Consider the following 21,105-nt stretch of genomic DNA (forward strand, 5'->3'; position numbering starts at 1 on the left):
ATAACAGTAGCGCGGCTCCACAGCTCACATTGGACCGTGACCCAGCGATCACAGCGAAAGGGCGAGGCCAACGGGGAGGGGCGGGGCCTTGATATGACCTTGCCCTGTGACTGGGAAGCGGGGGAAGGGCACCGCCCCGGGCATGGGGTGGCAGGCGGGGCCTTGGCAGCAGCGCGCCCTGATAGGACAGGGAGGTGGGCAGGACCTTAGGGGCTGTTCGCCCCGTGATAGGATGGCGTGGTGGGCCTCGGAGGAAGCTCGCCCTGTGATAAGGCGGTGGGCGTGACATCACAATCTTGTCCCTGCGGTAGGGGCGGGGGTCGCTGGGTGAATGGCCGTAGTGCTGCGGAGTGGGCGCAGCTTCTTCCTGCCCGCTCCGGTACCGCGCGGCCTGTGCCCTCCCGGCTGCTGCAGCGGCGCCATGCAGGAGCCCCCGCCCCTCGCTGCCCGGCCGGAGAGCCCGGGCCCCAGCGCAGCCCCGCGGGCGGCTGCGGGCTGGCTCGGGGCGCTGCGCTTCGATAACCGGGCGCTGCGCTCGCTGCCGCTGGACCCGTCCGAGGAGAACGTGCCGCGGCAGGTGCCCGGCGCCTGCTTCTCGCGGGTGCGGCCCAGCCCGGTGCAGAGCCCGCGGCTGGTGGCCATGTCGCTGCCCGCCCTGGCGCTGCTGGGCCTGGAGCCCCCCGCGGCCGGGGCGCTGGAGGAGCTGGAGGCCGAGGCCGCGCTGTACTTCAGCGGGAACCGGCTGCTACCCGGCGCGGAGCCCGCCGCGCACTGCTACTGCGGGCACCAGTTCGGCAGCTTCGCCGGGCAGCTGGGCGACGGCGCGGCCATGTACCTGGGCGAGGTGCTGAGCCCGCGGGGGGAGCGCTGGGAGATCCAGCTCAAGGGGGCCGGGCTCACCCCCTTCTCCCGGTAACCGCTCGCGGGGAGGCGCCCGGGGGCGGGTGAGTCCTGCTCCTCTGCCGGACGGGGCTGGCGGGGGCGGTGCACCGTCCGTGGGGCCAGCTGCGGGCCGCAGTCCCCTGGAGCTTGTGGGTTCCCCTCCCACTTGGCCCCCTGCTCTAGTGCCCCTGAGCTCCCTCGGTCACGCCTGGGAGATGCTGCCAGGGGCTGTTGCAGCTGGGGGGGAGTTCGGCGCAGGAGCTTTAGGCCTCTGCCATCCCCCCCCACCCCAGTCCAGCCTGAGTCACTTCACCCTTTGGGAGCCCATCCCGCCATGTGTTTTGTACTGACCACGGTGTCCCCAGCCCAGAAGCCTTTGCCTACCACTGTGGGAAATGCCTTGCTAATGCCCAGGACACGTTTGGTGGCAGCTGGGGTTGCGTGGTAGCATAGACTGGGCACTCACGTTCTCCCTCCGCTGCCCCATCAAGTTGTCAGTGGAGTATTTGATGGTGCATGTAGAGAGAGATTAAATGGCTGCATTGTTGGCGCATTCTGGTAATGGGAGGGCTGAGAATGGGTTTAATGGGTCTCCCGGTACCCTATGGCCCTGTCTAACTAGTGTGCTCATGAGTAGAGCTGCCTTGGTGAGAGAGTCCCTAGAGAAGTTAGTGTAGTCCAGACCTCTATCAAAGGATTGAGCCAACAACTAAATAGCTTCCACTTTATTCTTAAAAAACAAAAAAAAGGGACGGGGGGTGATTCAGGGGATAAATAAAAAATGGTTGAGTAGGTTGCAGACAACTCAGTGACCACAATCATACCTAAAGAACTCTGTATGCCAAATCTCTGAGTGTGATTTTTGTTTGTAAATCCCGTTATAAATTAAATCTTCAGTATATATTTGGCAGGCCTGTTGTGGGCCAATGCCAGTTAACCAGTCAACATATGATTTCCCACACACAAATTATTTAATCTGTGTATAGTTCTTGTCATAATCTTACTGTTTCACAGCCTCTATTTTACAAAGTCAGTTATCTAGCAGTCTCCTGTCAAGTAAACTCCTGAAAGAATGATTCCAATGCACTCTTTACTAAACTTGATGTAATACTAGCTTAGCAGAGAGAAATATTTTTGTGCATCCACATGCTCACTAAGTAATAATTTAGAAAGCAACTTCAAGAAAAGATGTTTTCTTTGCACCTCAATCAGCCATGAATAGTTGTCTAATTACATTGTCAATGATTCTCAATTTGTTTCATGTTATGGACCACATTTTAAGGTACAGACCCTGTAATGTTCACCTCTTAACTAGAGCCCTACCAAATTCACAGCCATGAAAAACACTTCAGACTGTGAAATGTGGTCTCCGCCTGTGAAATCTGGTCTGTGTGCTTTTACTTTATATTATACAGATTTCATGGTTGAGACCAATATTTCTCAAATTGGGGGTCCTGACCCAAAAGGAATTTGTAGGGGGGTTGCAAGGTTGTTTGGAGGCGGGGGTAGGTCACAGTATTGCCACCTTTACTTCTGCACTGACCAGAGCTTGATGGCAGGAGAGCGTCATTTGTTGGCCAGGCACCCAGCTCTGAAGGTGGCGCCCCATCAGCAGCAGTGCAGAAAGATGATATGGTATTGCCACCCTTACTTCTGTGCTGCTGCCTTCAGAGCTGGGCGGCCAAAGAGTGGCAGCTGCTGACAGAGGGCCCACCTCTGCAGGCAGCAGTAAGGGTGGCAGTACCATACCATGCCATCCTTACTTTTGCATTGCTGCTGGCGGCACTGTTGCCTTCGGAGTTGGGATCCCGGCCAGCAGTCACTGCTGTCTAGCTGGCCAACTTTGAAGGCAGTACTGCTGTCAGCAGCAGCACAGAAGTAAGGGTAGCAGTACCACAGCACCGCCCTTCCCCCCCACACGCATACAAAATAACCTTGTGACCCAACGCCTCTTGGGTCAGGCCCCTACACTTACAACATCATGAAATTTCAGATTTAAATGAAATTTATGGTTTTTTTAAAAAATCCTATGATCGTGAAGTTGACCAAAATGGACTGTGAATTTGGTAGGGCCCTACTCTTAACCCTGATATTTCATCATCCCTACAGCAATCATAATGTTTGGTTTAAAAAGATAAAGTTAAGGAGTGGTACAAAAAAGATGAGACGAAAATAAAGATATTTTAGTGTGAAGGATGAAACTAGTTATATTTCCTGCAGTTTGCATTTGTTGTTTCTTTCCTTCCCCAGTAGACATTCTCCCTCAAATTTTCCACCTTTGTTATTGCCAGAGCTTTGATAACAGTGGTGGCGGTGCTAGTGTGTAACGGCCACCAATTTTTTTTCTGCTGTATTGTTTAACTAAGCTCAGCCAGGATCTTCTCCTGGTAGTTAAAATACTGGTAGCTGCCAGCATGTTGTTTGCATTAATGTGGAGCTTTAGTCATAGAAATAGGGGGGAAACAATAGGTAAACAAGTCAAAAGGTGCTAGAGTGGATTACCTGCACAGACTGAGTCATTGATTTTTAGCTCCTTTGCAGAAGACTATATGTTTTAAAAAACTCTTTATTAAAATTAAAAAATGGTGGGAACAATTCTGCTGGCCCTTGTGTTCCATTAACAATGTGTTTTACAGAATTTAAATATTGGATAAGCTTAAGGAGTGTGCAGAAGAGATGATTGGGAAGGAGGCTAGATATGTTAACTTTATTTCTACTGTGAATGTAGTATTAATACCAAAAATAAATGTTACCATTAAGGAGAGAGTTTTAATTTACAATGTGTAATGCTAGGAGATGTTGGGCAACTTTGGACAAGTCACTTGACTTTTGGGCCTTCATTTCTCCACCTAGAACATGGGGGTCATGATACCCTGCTTTTGTAAAGTGTTCTGAGATGTAGGAATGAGAAGTGTTACACAAGAGCTAAGTAGTATTACTGTTTTGGTTTATAGACAAGCTGATGGTCGAAAGGTCCTGCGGTCAAGTATAAGAGAATTCCTGTGTAGTGAGGCCATGTTTCATCTAGGTATACCTACAACAAGGGCTGGAACGTGTGTAACATCTGATTCAAAAGTTGTTCGGGACATATTCTATGATGGAAATCCAAAAAATGAAAGATGTACAATTGTCCTGAGAATAGCTTCCACGTTTATAAGGTAAAGAGAAACCCGTTTTCAATTTTTTTCTTGTTAAAACCAGCATCCTGCTTGGAATACACTATTTCTCTAATAAGACCATCTATATATGAGTCTCATTCTGGGATTTTAGTTCTTCAGTGCTAGACTGGTGGAACTGTGTTTTCCATCCAGTAGATGGGATGCACCAGCATCTTTGTCGAATTTTTTAAGCTACATGCATTTTTAAAAAATTATTTTCAAGTCCTGGTAAAGAAAAGCCTTCTTTATGATACTTCTGATGCTGGTGGGTAGCTATTATGTGGGAGAGGACTATTTTAAAGGCCACTTAATTTAGGGTTTTAGGATAAGGAATAAAATTGACAAAATCTAGATTGTGATAAATGTGACTCTACATACACCTCTACCTTGATATAATGCCACCCAATATAACACGAATTTGGGTATAACGCGGTAAAGCAGCGCTCCGGGGGGGGGGGGGGGGGCGGGAGCTGCGCACTCCGGCGGATCAAATCAAGTTCAATATAACGCGGTTTCACCTATAACGCAGTAAGATTTGTTGGCTCCCGAGGACAGCATTATATCGAGGTAGAGGTGTATTAGAGATGGACGGTAGTTCCTGCTTGAAGCCATATTAGGACTCTGGAAGATCTGTGGCCCATTGCAAAGTAACAAATTCCTAATGAAAGGCTGAGGAGTAGGAAATATATAAAGCTTGGAAAATCTCTTTTCCAATTTTTTGCAAGATGGCTTTAATTTGTATAGGCAGTATTTTATTTTAGTTTGCTGTTACTTTTTAAAATAGGTTCACCATATAATCATTGTCTTCTGCTGAATATTTTTAAGGCGCTGTTAAGAATTAGCTATTAATGCTCACTAAGGCCTCTGATCCTTCAGTTGGCAGCACATGGATGCACACATTTGCAGTGTGGCGCTTCAGTGGGGCTCCGTTGTTTTGATGATCTCTGTCATCTGCAGGACGGGCCTAAATTTAAGGAGATGGTACTATGCTAACAAAATTTCTAAATGGTAGTTTCTTATTGCTGTAATATAAATAAGAAGTGTCTTAATTATTTTAAAACAGGTTTGGATCTTTTGAGATTTTTAAACCTACAGATGAATACACAGGACGCAAAGGTCCCAGTGTTAACAGAAATGATATTCGAATACAGATGCTTAATTATGTGATCAGCACTTTCTATCCAGAAATCCAGCAGGCTTATTCTGACAACAGGGTTCAGAGGAATGCTGCTTTCTTCAGAGAGGTATGAGGCTGATAATTGCTTCCTTTCATAGTATTTGTAGAAGTTGGTTACAAGAACTTCATCTTGTGAGGAATATGGGGTGTTAACTTTTTGATTTTTTTAGAGAAAACATTTCTGATAGAACTATATATTGAAATGTACCTAAGAGATTAGTTACCTCCTCACCAGCAAATCAAGATTCCTCTGGCTTTTGAAGAGCTGTAAAAGACTATGCATAATAGATTGAGTGCATCAGAATGTTGGGGAGTTCTAGACCCTGATTGGCTGATGATGAGGTAATGAGTGAGGCCATGTCTACATCTAAAATTTTGCAGCGCTGGTTGTTACAGCTGTATTAGTACAGCTGTATAGGGCCAGCGCTGCAGAGTGGCCACACTTACAGCAACCAGCGCTGCAAGTGGTGTTAGATGTGGCCACACTGCAGCGCTGTTGGGCGGCTTCAAGGGGGGTTCGGGGAACGCGAGAGCAAACCGCGGTGAAGCTGGTCTCCTTTCCCGGTTTGCTCTCTCGTTCTCCGAACCCCGAGCAAGCAGGTCTCCTTCCCTGCGGTTTGCAGGGTGGTTCGGGGAACGCGAGAGCAAACCGCGGCGAAGCTGGTCTCCTTTCCCGGTTTGCTCTCGCGTTCCGGAACCACCCTGCAAACCGCAGGGAAGAAGACCTGCTTGTTCGGGGAACGCGAGAGCAAACCGCGGCGAAGCTGGTCTCCTTTCCCGGTTTGCTCTCGCGTTCCCGAACCACCCTGCAAACCGCAGGGAAGGAGACCTGCTTGCTCGGGGTTCGGGGAACGCGAGAGCAAACCGAGAAAGGAGACCAGCTTCGCCGCGGTTTGCTCTCGCGTTCCCGGAACCACCCAGCAAACCGCGGGGAAGGAGACCTGCTTGCTCGGGGGTTCGGGGAACGAGAGAGCAAACCGGGAAAGGAGACCAGCTTCGCCGCGGTTTGCTCTCGCGTTCCCCGAACCCCCGAGCAAGCAGGTCTTCTTCCCTGCGGTTTGCAGGGTGGTTCGGGGAACGCGAGAGCAAACCGCGGCGAAGCTGGTCTCCTTTCCCGGTTTGCTCTCGCGTTCCGGAACCACCCTGCAAACCGCAGGGAAGGAGACCTGCTTGTTCGGGGAACGCGAGAGCAAACCGCGGCGAAGCTGGTCTCCTTTCCCGGTTTGCTCTCGCGTTCCCGAACCACCCAGCAAACCGCGGGGAAGGAGACCTGCTTGCTCGGGGGTTCGGGGAACGCGAGAGCAAACCGGGGAAGGAGACCAGCTTCGCCGCGGTTTGCTCTCGCGTTTCCCGGAACCACCCTGCAAACCGCAGGGAAGGAGACCTGCTTGTTCGGGGAACGCGAGAGCAAACCGCGGCGAAGCTGGTCTCCTTTCCCGGTTTGCTCTCGCGTTCCCGGAACCACCCAGCAAACCTCAGGGAAGGAGACCTGCTTGCTCGGGGTTCGGGGAACGCGAGAGCAAACCGGGGAAGGAGACCAGCTTGATTACCAGAGGCTTCCTCAGGTATGCTGGGGTACCTGCTTATTCCACGGAGGTCAAGAAAAGCGCTGGTAAGTGTCTATATTTGATTACCAGCGCTGGATCACCAGCGCTGGATCCTCTACACCCGAGACAAAACGGGAGTACGGCCAGCGCTGCAAACAGGGAGTTGCAGCGCTGGTGGTGCCCTGCAGATGTGTACACCTCCTAAGTTGCAGCGCTGTAACTCCCTCACCAGCGCTGCAACTTTCTGATGTAGACAAGCCCTTAGAATGTAAAAAGAGTCTCTTCTCATTTTGTAATGGGTGGGAAAAAAGGATGTTGACTGAGAAGAATGTAAATTAAAGGTTCACAATTTAAATGCTCAAAAGTCAGAACATTCAGTTATGGTTTTCTCAATAATCATTACTTGAGCTGTTAGCAGACATGTAGCTGTCTGTGTGTGTGTGTGTGTGTGTGTGTGTGTATATATATAGTATAAAATAATATACTGCTAAATTTATGCCTTAATAGAAATAGGTAATGTTGATGAGCTGAAGTTATTGTGGGAATTATAATTTTAAATTTCCTGACTGTTGTGTGCTTATACATCAAAACACCGATATTGTGTTAACACCACTTTTCACACAGTTTCCTTAGTTGTTTGTAAGGTGGTGGAAATAAGTGTATCTTCCTTTATTTCGATGAGCAAAATAAGGGATTAGGGAAGATGAAATGCTTCTGTTTCTATTTCAGTAATTGTACATTCCAATATTATGTGTTTTCTGGGGCTCTGTCCAGTACATCAATTTAAATACTATACCTAAGTTGGGAAACTGGAAAGCAGCATAGGACTTGCCTTCTGGGCTTTTCTGATTTTCTTAAAGGAAGAATGAAAAGTCTTAGCCTAACCACATGATGCAACATAAGGAGGTGTTTGTGAAAGAAGAGGAATTTGCCAGTAAGACAAAACAAGTCATTTCACTTGATACCTAGTTCAGTACTCCAGAAGACTTTGTTAGAGCTGTCAAGGTTAGCAGGAACTAGCCAGCAGCTACTTTAGGAAGCTTAAAATGAACAACAAAAATGCTATTTTAGAATAATTTTTGTAAATGCTACAAACAGAACTGTGTTCTGACAAAATCGCTCAAATTGATTTTTTTTTCCCTGCTGGGTTAATCATTGATTCTTGTCCTGTCTTAAGCCTTAGGGTATGTCTACATCTACAATTTTGCAGCGCTGGTTGTTACAGCTGTATTAGTACAGCTGTATAGGGCCAGCGCTGCAGAGTGGCCACACTTACAGCAACCAGTGCTGCAAGTGGTGTTAGATGTGGCCACACTGCAGCGCTGTTGGGCGGCTTGCAGGGGGGTTCGGGGAACGCGAGAGCAAACCGCGGGGAAGGAGACCTGCTTGCGGGGGGGTTCGGGGAACGCGAGAGCACACTGCGGGGAAGGAGACCTGCTTGCGGGGGGGTTCGGGGAAGGCGAGAGCACACCGCGGGGAAAGAGACCTGCTTCCCCGCGGTTTGCTCTCGCGTTCCCCGAACCCCCCTGCAAACCGCGGGGAAGGAGACCTGCTTGCAGGGGGGTTCGGGGAACGCGAGAGCACACCGCGGGGAAGGGACCTGCTTGCAGGGGGGTTTGGGGAACGCGAGAGCACACCGCGGGGAAAGAGACCTGCTTCCCCGCGGTGTGCTCTCGCGTTCCCCGAACCCCCCTGCAAACCGCAGGGAAGGAGACCTGCTTGCGGGGGGGTTCGGGGAACGCGAGAGCAAACCGCGGGGAAGGATACCTGCTTGATTACCAGAGAGGCTTCCTCAGGTATGCTGGGATACCTGCTTATTCCACGGAGGTCAAGAAAAACGCTGGTGAGTGTCTACACCTGATGACCAGCGCTGGATCCTCTACACCCGAGGTTCGACCGGGTGTACGGCCAGCGCTGCAAACAGGGAGTTGCAGCGATGGTAATGCCCTGCAGATGTGTACACCTCCTAAGTTGCAGCGCTGTAACCCTCTCACCAGCGCTGCAACTTTGTGGTGTAGACAAGGCCTTAGACAGTTGACTTTAAATCTAGTCGAAAAAGTTTTAAACTAGTTTGAGGTAGTAGATCTACCTCTGGCCCACCTGCTAATTATTATGGTCTTAGTCATTTTATATATAATATTGCACTCAAAAAACTACATTAAAACATTAAGGTTGCAAGTCAGGTTCTCAAGTTATAAAATTCCAGAATTTGGGTTGCCTGTGCAAGCTTAATTTGGCCTCTTTGTGCACACACATTATGATGATCTTCAGTTACCTGATCACATTCTATTTTTCCACAGGACTCCTGTCTCATTCAGTGCACAGGATGGATGGTGCTCTCTTGTTGACTGCTATTCAGTATTTTTTCTCGTCATTTTTTCAATTAATGTGTGGCCCCAGGCCTTATTAGCTGCACAGTATTCGAACCTTGCTTTGAAAACAGAATTATTTCCTCATGGATTTTTCTGTGGCTTTAATCATTATTATATCTGAATGCTTCACAAACATTAATTTATATTCACAACACACCTATGAGATGGGGGAGTATAATTATCCCCAATTTACAGATGGGGGACTGAGGCATAGGAACTAAGGTTAAAAGTTCACTCCTTTTGGGTACTCAGTTTGAGATGCCTATGAGCTGATTTTTCAGAGTACTTGTGAATGCTCAGCACCGAGGAACAGTTAGTGTGACCCCCTATGAAAAGTTTTAAGTGACTTTCCTATATGATGCCAGGGACTCTGTTGCCTAGACATTTATAAATCCAGTTCTCCAGGGCAGCCCTTGCCCGTAACTGTCCTTGCTCTCCCTGCAGTCCCCTTCCTCGTTAACTGCACATCTTCCTACTTCTGCACAAATGAAGCAAGGCTCATACAAAAGAGTTTCCTTTGCTACACAACTGTGGTTCATCCCTAGAGTAGGTCCATCCTGTGTCCTGAATGAGGCGGGGGCCTTGTGTGGGAAAAACAGTATGGGGTTGTGTAATTAAAGACTGAATTATAATGAATCTGCACATGGGTGCCAAATTCAAATTGCATAGGCAACTTTAATTCTGGCATTTCCTGAATTCTGTGTGTGTGACTTTGCAGTCTTAATCATCTTTTAACTTGGTTTTTGTGTTTTATTTCCTGGGTTTTTAAAAAAGCAAAGTGAAAACACAAATTCCATCACATGCCATCATAGACACCTATATCATCAGCAGGGTTGCAACTGCTTGATTCCCAACAGACCTCTGTTGCTTGAGCTAATAGAATATATGATAGCAGTAATAGGTTGTCATCGTTTCTGTGGAGAAGGCACAGTAGAGAGGGCACTTTGCCAATGGGTTTCATAGATATGTGGTGACAGCCTAGGAACACTGAGGCTTAGGAATCTCGGGTTACATTCCAGACTCTGGAGGGGATTGTGTTCAAGTGGACACAGACTCTATGCCCAATCCACCCGAACTTGACCCCATCCCATTCTCTCCAACCTGTCACTATCCCAGTCCTAGCTATTTCCATCCCAGTCTCCTCATCCCAGTCTCCACTCCTTAAACATCTTGTCCCTGCTGACTTAGTAAATCCTAGTCTCACTCCTCCTGGCTCCCACCACAAATGCCAGTGAACTTGCCGAGCCAGTCCCTGTTTCCACCACCTTGCTCTTCATCCAGACTGTTTCATGCTCCCATCTGCTGGCTCCCAATTTCCCCCACATGCTTTCCCACCTGACTCCTTCACCCATTCTCCCGCCTCACATATACCCTATATCCCTATTTACCTCCTCCCCATCTTCCTGACAGTTTCATCTGCCTCCTCCCAACTTCTTTTCACAAACTTCTCCTGTCTTCCCCTTCCAGGTTCATCTCTTGTACCCTCCAGATTCAAATGAGTCAGCTTCCTCCTCTACACTGCCTGGTCTAAGCAGAGGAGTCATTGAGAGTGCAGGAGAGAAATTGGTGATGGAGAGAAGTGTTAAATGAAGCTAGAACACAGACAATCTCATTCTAATCAGCAAATGCTTCTCTGGGAATGATCCATGTTTTAACTGCATTAGACTTTTAATTGGCAGTTTAAAGAAAACAGAACTTTGCTAGAATAACAAATCATATTATGCAGTGACATCATACAGTTCACATTTCTGTATCATTATTATGGGGGCTTTTGTTTTCAGTACTCTGGATCTCATCTTTATGCTTCATTTTACTCTGGTGGTATCTCATCTCTCTAGCATAGAGCCATAGCGCAGAGTGTGGCGACTTGCACTTGTTTATAGCGTATTACTAATCAGTTCTGTGCACATGTAGCTACTTGGAGTATCTTGTGTCATATGGCTTTTTACCACCCTTCTGAGCAGTGTGGAACCCATATAAAGTGTTTTGCTTGAAAGCATTATAATGCAGGCCAGCGAGGAACCTGGAAAATGGTGGTGAGGGGAATGCATAAAGTTAAGGTTTCCAAAATGTTGGCGTTCTAAACCCTTCTTTTTGTTTCTCTAATTTCTTGGAACTTTGTTCCCTGGGGCTGAAATTTTTCCAGGCTTTATCTCTGCCCCTGTTGGTTGATTTTGATGAAAGTTTAAGCAAAGATGGTTCTGCCATTTTTGAGAATGAGGGTTGTGTAAAGATGGCTTTCCTGTTATAAAAACACTTTTGCTACCTTAGACAGCTCTAGAAGGAAGGATAGGAAGTTTTGAAATTTGACAAGTTGATAGCTGTTTCGGAGGAAAAGTCAGTGTTCTGGTGCAAATAGGTTTTGATTTGACAAGGTTTTGAGGGTTTGAAAATCATAGTTCCTGTCATGTGATTTTTATATTGATAGCAGTTCAGTAATAGATTTACAAATTAGTTTTATTTTAAAAGTGATAATGACTTCGTTTTCTTGGAACAGACTTCATTTTGGTTGGCAAATAGTACTGAAATGAAGAAATTGATGTTATTTAAAAATATTGCATCCCTTTCTTTATGCACTATACCTCATCTAACTTGTTCACTGCAGAAACAATGCTATGGAAAAGTAATTACAGAACTGTTGTAATGCATGGATACAACGAGGAAGAGTTCAGCTTGTACGTGAAACTTCAATTTTGGCATTTCCTGATGTTTTTGCTTAGCTTTGGATCTTTATTGTTTCCTTAGCGTAGTTAAGGAATGTGATATTCCCCTACCAAAAAGTCTAACACTGAAGATCCTTGTATAACACTTCTTCGTTTTTCTAAATCTTTGTAAGTTTTATTCCCCCTCCCCCCGAAACTTGCACTTTCTCTTACGGGGAAATCATATAGCTCTGGTTCTGGAATTAGAAGTGGGCAACAGGAGATATTTGTTGCAGAGACTGGAATGATGAAGGTTTGTTCAATTTGGATCATTTTTAGCTAAAAGGGGTTTCCGTAGTCTAGTGTTTCTGACCTTTTGTTAGAAGCCCTCTTTGTGATTCTTGGACAGGTGCCCTTAGTTTCATCATGTGCTAGTAGTTGCAAGAGGCTAGGTGTGAAAGAACAAGGGAAGCATCTGTTTTTTGTTTTTTTGTTTTTTTTTCCTCCTGTTCTCTGGTTCCCACTTCTTCCAGCTCACCATTAACAAATTCACTGGCAGGCTACAGTAAGGGAGCCATTGTGACTCACAGGGCCAAGCTGTATGGGGCTGGCTTGTCAGTTAAGATAGATGTAGTAGGAAAGAAAATGGCATGGGGAAAAAAGGAGGAGTGGAAAATAGTCATAATGAATGAAGAAAACAGACACACAGCATTTAGACTAATGAAACTTATTTTGTTTATACATCCTGAGGCCCAGATCCTGCTTCCATTGAAGTCAATATGAATTTTATTTATTGATATTTATTTCAGTAGGAGCAGACTTTTAGTTTGGGGGAGATGCTGATAAAATGTTGTTGCTGCTGGGACTTGGGATAAATCGCTGTTTGCTTTTGGGGAGGTAACTAGGTTAGTGGAGCAGGAGGCCATACTTCAGTGAAGGTAGTTTTTCCCCCCCCTGAATTTCAAGCCCTACAGTATAATGCAGTCGTATCTTGTAAAATAACACAGTTTAGGTTAAAATGATAGATCCCTTGAAATATATAGAAATGTCTAAGTCGTAATCAAAGTTGAAGTGTTTGTTTCTTAGGTAACAAAGCGGACAGCAAGGATGGTTGCTGAATGGCAATGTGTTGGATTTTGCCATGGTGTGCTGAATACAGATAATATGAGCATAGTAGGACTTACTATTGACTATGGCCCTTTTGGGTTTATGGACAGGTCAGTATAGTTTAATTACCTGAAATGTACAATTGTGTGTTTTGCTGTGCAAAATAATCCTCATGCTTTTCCTGATTGTTTTCATTCCTTTTCAACATCCTCCTAAGTGGACTTTATTACGCCTTATATGTGGCAAGTCCAATTATGTTAGCCCTAATGGTTTGTATTCCTTGACATAACCATTTTTAACCTTCTGTAGTTGTCACATCTGTATATGTATAACTTTCTAGTATGGTTCTTTTCTTTGAAAGGTCTTGGGTTTACTCTAAGGAAAGGCAATGCAAGCGCATGCTTAGATTCATAGTTTTGGAGGAATGTCAGAAGTAAAAGCACTCTTCCTTCTTGCACTTTCTAGTCTCCTAAAGGATCTAACACAGTAGTCATTCTCATTGAACTAGAAGAAGACTGTTAACCATTTCTTCTTTATCTGTAGATATGACCCAGAACACATTTGCAATGGTTCAGATAATGCAGGGCGCTATGCTTATAACAAACAGCCGGAGATCTGCAAGTGGAATCTAGGGAAGCTTGCCGAAGCTTTAGTCCCAGAACTGCCCTTGGAGATCAGTGAACTCATTCTCAAAGAGGAGTATGATGCAGAATTTGAGAGGCATTATTTGCAGAAGATGAGGAAGAAGCTAGGTCTCATTCATTTGGAATTAGAAGATGATGATAAATTGGTGTCTGAACTTCTAGAAACTATGCATCTCACAGGTTAGTGATGAAAACAGGACATAACTTGGTTGTCTTGTTTCCCACATTAGAAAAATAACTGATCAGAGAATCATATTCCACTGACCACAAATGAACGTTTCTTCAAAAAGTTGGATGTATCTAATAGAAACAAATTAGACTATAAACTTTAAGTTGAAGTTAAATTAGACTATATCTGAACAATAAAATCTTGTGTTCAGGTGGAGACTTTACAAATACTTTCCGTTTGCTAAGCTCTTTCTTGGGCAATTTGGATCCTCTAAAATTGGAAGATTTCCTGGAAAAGATTGCCATGCAGTGTGCTTCCATGGAAGAACTAAAAGTTGCTTTCAGGCCTCAGATGGATCCAAGGTACGACTGAAGTAAACAATGACAATTTTGAATCGTGTTTTCAGGCATACTATCAATATATAGCTGTTTTTATATGCTTTTTCATGTTTAAATGAGTTTAGTGATCATTAAAGGTGCTGGAGCAACAGTCTGACGATCCACAGACCAGGAATATAAGATCAACAGCAGTGCAAGTTTTCCTGTGTTACCCTGTCAGGACATTCTAACCCTGGCTTGAGAGACTAGTTGTCTTTTTCCACATTTGGCTTCTCTGATGAGTGTGTCAAATTTGGTAGTTTAGTGATAAGGACACAATTCACTAAAAACTGGATTTAAATCACCAAAACCCCTTTCACATGTACTGTTAACAAGCTCAGAGATAGCAGTATCTTTCAATCACTGTGCTAAATACAGATAAAATATATTAGATGCTCTGTATGCTGTTACAAATCCTCAGAACTACTCAGTTTCCATCTTTAGGGCCAGATTCACTGGTACACTCCAGCTGCTCTACACCATTCAGCAATGCAGAGCCGCTGTAAACCTGACTCAGGTGGCCAATTACATCAGGATTACAGCTGCTTTGCATCACAGAAACAGTGGAAAGTAGAAAGAGCATTCTAGTGAAACTGCCCCTTAGTGTTCTCCATTGTTTCTAGTATGAAAGATTTTATATATTTTTCTATGATCTATTAATTGTTTCCATGTTTGTTTGGCAGACATTTTGTGTGCCTGGTGCTGCAGAAGCCAACATAATTACATTTATCTTTTTCTCAGAATTGTCAATGTGAATAAAAGTGTCTGTCTGTTAATTAAGCTCTGCTCGCAGCAGTAGGAATGATCACACATTTCTGATATCACATCGAGATGCTGGTGGTTGTTTATCACCTTGGAGTAGATGGGCACTTGAGTTCCAGCAATGATGTGGTAAATTGAAAAAGGAGGAAATTAATACTTAAGAAGCCAGTTGATATTACTAGATTATGATTTCAATGTAGACCAAACCTGGAGCCTAAACATAAATCTTGTAATAAGGATTAAATCTGTTGATTATACACGAGTTAGTCCTTTTGGGATACTATAGTCAGACTCAGAGGCAGCTCTAGGAATTCTGCTGCCCCAAGCACGGCAGGCAGGCAGGCTGCCTCCCGCAGGCATGCCTGCGGATGGTCTGCTGGTCCCGCGGCTTCGGTGGACCTCCTGCAGGCATGCCTGCTGGAGATCCTCCAAAGCCGTGGGACCAGCAAACCCTCCGCAGGCAAGCCACCAAGGGCAGTCTGCCTGCCGCCCTCGCGGTGCTGGTAGAGCCCCCCCCGTGGCTTGCTGCCCCAAGAACGCGCTTGGCGTGCTGGGGCCTGAAGCCGCCCTGGTCAGACTTTATACAGAGGAGCAGAAGTAATGAATAAATCGCATTCTTAAGTGTTTTTGCTTCCTTTTCTATGACACTATGTTGTTTGTATTACAGTAGTACCTAGGGTCCCCCAAGTAAAAGAGAAATCCCATTATGCTTGGCAATTTACAAACACGAGGCTGCAATTTTCAAAGCTCTCTAGGGCATTTAGAAACACCTCATTAATCTCGGGGAGAATTGTGCATCTAAATCCCCTAGATGGCTGTGAATTCCTAGCCTTACAATCTAGTTTTGATACAACACAAGAAGTGGATTAAACAAATGGGAGGAGGGAGATAACAGTAAAATTAATATACTTTTGCATAATAAGATGTAGTCTTTATCATAGGATACAGGGTATTTAGCTTTTCTGACAAAAAACAAGGTTACTTTGCTTGCTTGCTAAAGTAATCTGGCTACAAAAAGCCAGTCCTTGCCTAATACTGTGAGTTTAATGTCTGATATAATTTTCCTCTTCCCTGCAGACAACTTTCCATGATGCTTATGTTGGCTCAGTCTAATCCTCAACTGTTTGCATTAATTGGAACAAAAGCTAATATAAATAAAGAATTAGAACGCATAGAACAGTTTTCTAAACTGCAGCAATTAACAGCAGCTGACTTACTGAGTAAAAATAAAAGACACTGGAAAGAATGGCTGCAGAAATACAGGTGAGATTATTTAATATTGCCTGCAATACATTTGTGCTGTCATATCTACAGTAGAACCTCAGGGTTACGGATGCCTCGGGAATGGAGGTTGACTGTAACTCTCTGAAATGTTCATAACTGCACAAGAGGTTCCGGGATGCTTCTCAGGGAGGACTGCTCAGAGCAGGGGCTAACAGCTTTGCTTGTGAACTTCAACATCTTCACCTCCTACTCCTTGGGGAATTCTGCAACGAAAAATAAAAAATTCTGCACACAATATTTAAAAATTCTGCATATTTTATTTGTCAAAATAACGCTATATAATCAGGTCAGTTTCAATTATTTTGGTAATTTTATTTCAAAATACCTGTCAGCGACTATGTCTGACACACACAAAAATTCCCCTAGGAGTAGGGAGTTAAATAAACTCCTGTTTTTCTGCCCCCTCCCCCTCAGAGCCCTGCGGTCCCTGTCCCAGCCCAGACACCCACACATCCTAACTCCCAGAGAGCCCAGGGCTTCAAAGAGGGAAACAGCCTGATGCTGGGTCCTGGGCTTGAGTGGAGTTTCCTGCACACTGCCTCCTTCCTTCAGGGCATATGAAGAACTGCAGCTGCCCTCAACCCTCCAGCTCCTCTTCCTCCCCACCACCCCCAGCAGCATCTTTTATTTGCAAACTGGGCTCTGCCAGGTCCAGTAGCCCCTAGTGGCAGCCAGCAGCTCTCCAGCCCATTTCTGTGGGAGAAGAAGGAAATTCTATGCATACATTAAATTCTGCATGCGCAGTGGCGCAGAATTCCCCCAGGAGTAATCTGCTACCTGTAAGTGGCTGCCCAGCGAGTAGGGATGGGGATAGGCAGATGGTTCTAGCCCCCTCACTGCAAGGGTGGTGAGTGAGGCACCCTGGGGCACCACAGCATCAGTGGGTACATGGTGCAGGCTGTGGCCCTTTAAAATTGAGCTGCTCATCCAGAGTGCAGCATGCAGGCAGGAGGTTGGGCTCCAGTTCCAGCTGTTCATTCTCCAGGCCAGGTTCCAGCAGGAGCTCAGGAAGTTTCTTTCCCGGGCTGGGACTGAGCTTGCAGATTTGTCCCGCTCCTGACCACAGAGGGATGTGCGGAACCAGCACCCGTGGCTTACAGGAAAGCGGTGCAGACCTCAGTGCTGCTCCTGCCCGGGGGCTAACAGCTGTGCCTGTGAACTTCAGTATCTTCACCTCCTATCTGGTGGTGAGTAGGGGGTGGAGGTGAGGATAGGCAGCCTAGATGTGTCTACCTTTAAGATGCAATATAAGCACAGTACAGTATTCGCTGGCGGGGGGGGAGGTATGTTTGTTAGTTTTTTTTTGTCTCTGTTGTTGCCTAATTGCATGGTGTCCAGTTGACCAGTCAGTCGGTAACTCTGGTGTTCGTATCTTTGAGGTTCTGCTATACTGAGCAACAGTACATAGCCCTCTACAAATAGAAGACAGCCTGGCCCCAGCCTCAAAAGCTTTACAACGTAGAACAGATGTAGCTGATGCCAAAAAAAAAAATAGAATGTGAATAAGCTACAAAAGTTAGAATAAAACTCCCACATGTTCAATATTTTTCCTTGGAAATTTCATAACTTAATTAGTATTAATCCAGTTTGGTGCATTGGTACACATACATACAGACATTTGGATGCAATTGGGTATTTTGACTTCAATTCTAACATATACCTAAACTTTATTGTATTAGTTTGGATCATTAGTAAATATATTACCAAAACATGACTTACACCGGAGCTCTCCAACCTTTAGGGTAGTTCACCCATCTAATACTACTTCGCCTGAGGGAAAAATCCACACAATAATAGATAAAGCAACTGAAGATACTCAATACTCTTACTGTCAAGATGTGTTGTATTTGAATTTAGAAGAGCATGTGGGGTGCATAAGGTAAAGTAAAACAATGGGACCCACATTCTCTTCACCCCTAAGTCACTTGGTGCTTCATAGAAGTGCCAAGAGACTTTAAGATAAAATCTCCTGTAAAGGTAGGAATCGGCTGGCCCAGAGCTGGTGGGTTTGGTATAGTGTAGAAGCCTATTACACCAGCAGTGTAAATTAGGGCAGGCGAAGTCCTGCTTTAACTTGTGATGGCAGTCACAGCTGGCTTCCTGTGACTGACCCTCTTCAATACATCTGAGAATTGCAGCAGGAATAAGTATCAGTCATAGCTCTGATTCTTGACCATATCCCATGTCTCTACCATTGTAATCATGCAAGAAACTTAAATATACAATAAAGTGAATAAAAAAGCTTCAGAGTTGATTCCTTAAAGTGCAGGAACATTCATGTGATGACTTATGCGGCATGTTTTACCTGTCAAGGCTTCAGATAAGCAACGATATTTTCAAAAATGTGAAGTCTTCAAGAGAAATGTGTGTGCCTGCCACTTAGCACATGCTGTACTTCAATTTGCTGCATCTTATGGACTGTGAAACTAGTTCTTAACTGAGGTGGGAGGTAGAGTTTTTGTAGATTAAATTTAAAAATGGCTGAGCTTTCCAGACCAACAGGGAGGACTGTAGGCCGTGTTCTCATCTTGAAATTCCCATTTACGCTTGCTAATTCAGGAAAATGAGTCCAAATGTTAAAAACAGAATCTTGAAGCAAACAAAATTCTTAAATTGTTTCTTCTTGCTTATTCTCAGAGTAAGATTAGAAAAAGAGAGAGAAAGTGTTAGTAATGCTGATGTCTGGAATGCTGAACGTGTGAAGATTATGAATTCAAACAATCCAAAATATATCTTGAGAAATTACATTGCTCAGAATGCCATTGAAGCAGCTGAAAATGGAGACTTCACAGAGGTACAATATTACCATTCAACATTGCTTAAAACCCTATTTGCCAAATGGTGTTTTAAAATGTGATCACTTTCTATCATATTTAGCTCAACGTTATGTTTAAATACTACAGTGTGCAGATATAATTAACATATGTCTAGTATTGATGCTAATGTAAAGGTGTTCAGGTACTTTATTTTGGATAATATAAGCCTCCCAGTTGCTGTTACTCATACCAAGTTCCATGCAGGCTACAACAGACAATAAAATAATTGCAGAGCTCCATTTTCAGTTTAGATTATATCAGTGTATCACATGTTATTTCACTTTTCATTTGTGGCTCTTCATAGGCCGCTTATCCATTAAATACAGTTTTTCAGATTCCTTCGAACCCATTGAAGGTTCAGTTTTTACTTCTTAATTTCTTACCGCAAAATGTTGCGGCTTTCTCCCTAGGTAAGAGAGGTTTTGAAACGTTTGGAAAATCCATTTGCAGAGACAGAAGATCTCACTGAGCTACAGGAAGATCAAGAAGAGGAAACAGTTGCAGCAGCTGCCACTTGTTCTCCTGTGACCAGCAGCAGACTTCCATATAGCAGTAAACCTCCACTCTGGGCTTCAGAACTCTGTGTTACGTGATCTTCATAATGGCCTTGTTTTATTTTTCACTATAAACTGGAGATGCTGTTGCTTCTTTAGTAGTGGAAAATCAAACAAGGCAAAATCAAAGTGCTGTTAAGTCACAGAAACAGTTCATTTGGATGTATCTGCAACCACACTTCAGCAGCAGTGCTTATTTTGACACAATCATGGATCATAGGTTTAATGGACCAACAACAATCAACAGTTCATGTGCCTTGTTAGATTAATGTTTGGAGAGCTGAACAACTTTTTCTCTTCACCACAATGTAATTAGTGATGTCTAGGTGTTGGCACACCGTGATCTTTGAACATCCAAATGTAACTGTTTTTATATGAAGACAAAAATAACAAATCAGAAATCCTGATATATTTTTGACTGATGATGAATTAATAGTACTTATCCCCAAAATGTGGTTAATGCTTTTACTCTGCAGGGATGTATGATCCTCTTTAATGGGGGAGTAAGCTTATCATTGCTTATCTGAAGCTATGATTCCTTTAACTGAGTAGTTCATTTCTTGTGAACCTTCATATTAACATCAGTCTTTTAGAGAATTGTTTTGCAGGCTGGGGTGGGGGGAAAAGCAACTGAGTATAATTTTTTTATAATATACAGTATAGAAATCAGAATTGGGGGGGGACTAATTTGCACTCAGAAATCCTAGCAGAAAAATATTTAGCTTTAACATGTTTGTGTGTAACACAGACACACTTATTAAAATACTTGACTGCAGCTTGTAAGTCAGTTGACCTAAACAGGATCACTTTGCCAACTTAGCTTGTTCCATATGAACTACCCAGTACTTAATATAAGCGTTCATTTTCTATGATGATTTATGCTGTTGACACAGTCCCTTCTACATTAAACTGGCAGATGTGTACTTGTTCAACATTATTCAGTGTGACTTTTGTAGTCATATTTTCTGCTTGTGTAACTTAGTCTTCAATCCATCCATCATCATCACAGTCTCTGGAAATGTTACTTTGAAAGCTGCCATTCTAGTATTCTTATTTGCTAATATCTGGGGTGGTAATGTCTGAGAATGTACAAATGATGCTTCTATTTCCCCTCTTGTTGACTTTATGCAGTTTTGGTTCTGTATTTTGATGGATACTGATAATACGTTTGAGGTGAAAGGGAGAGCTGTGAATGTTATATCTGCAGTGTGAAACTGTTCCTTGTTAATTAAAATAGTATTCAGGGAGTCCGAAATAGATACTGATTGGTCATACAAAAGGAAGTATGTCTGTGCACAGTCAACCTGTGGAACTTTTTTCCAGAGGATGTTTTGAAGGCCAAGACTATAACGGTTCAAAAAAAGAGCTAGATAAATTCATGGAGGATAGGTCCATCAGTCGCTGTTAGCCAGAATGGTGTCCCTAGCCTGTTTGTCAGAAGCTAGGGATGGATTACTTGATAATTGCCCTGTTCTGTTTATTCCCTTTGAAGCACCTGGCACTGGCCACTATCGGAAGACAGGATACTGGGCAAGATAGACCTTTGGTCTGACTCAGTATGGCTATTCTTATGTATCTCTCACTGGAAAAATGTATTCCAGAACTGAGTGAATC

General features: G+C 44.4%; 1 protein-coding gene across 1 annotated transcript; it reads left to right on the plus strand.

Annotated features, from left to right (window-relative positions):
• Positions 1 to 322: 322 nt before the first annotated feature.
• SELENOO (selenoprotein O) lies at positions 323 to 20,774 on the plus strand. Its single transcript, XM_050936182.1, has 9 exons — positions 323 to 912; positions 3,837 to 4,040; positions 5,104 to 5,284; positions 12,865 to 12,995; positions 13,429 to 13,709; positions 13,910 to 14,060; positions 15,915 to 16,100; positions 18,759 to 18,915; positions 19,348 to 20,774. The coding sequence occupies exons 1-9, from the start codon at positions 332 to 334 to the stop codon at positions 19,537 to 19,539; spliced, it is 2,064 nt and encodes a 687-aa protein (XP_050792139.1). The 5' UTR covers positions 323 to 331; the 3' UTR covers positions 19,540 to 20,774.
• Positions 20,775 to 21,105: the final 331 nt, after the last annotated feature.

The sequence above is a fragment of the Gopherus flavomarginatus genome, chromosome 1 (assembly GCF_025201925.1).
Source record: "Gopherus flavomarginatus isolate rGopFla2 chromosome 1, rGopFla2.mat.asm, whole genome shotgun sequence".
NCBI classification, from domain to species: domain Eukaryota; kingdom Metazoa; phylum Chordata; order Testudines; family Testudinidae; genus Gopherus; species Gopherus flavomarginatus.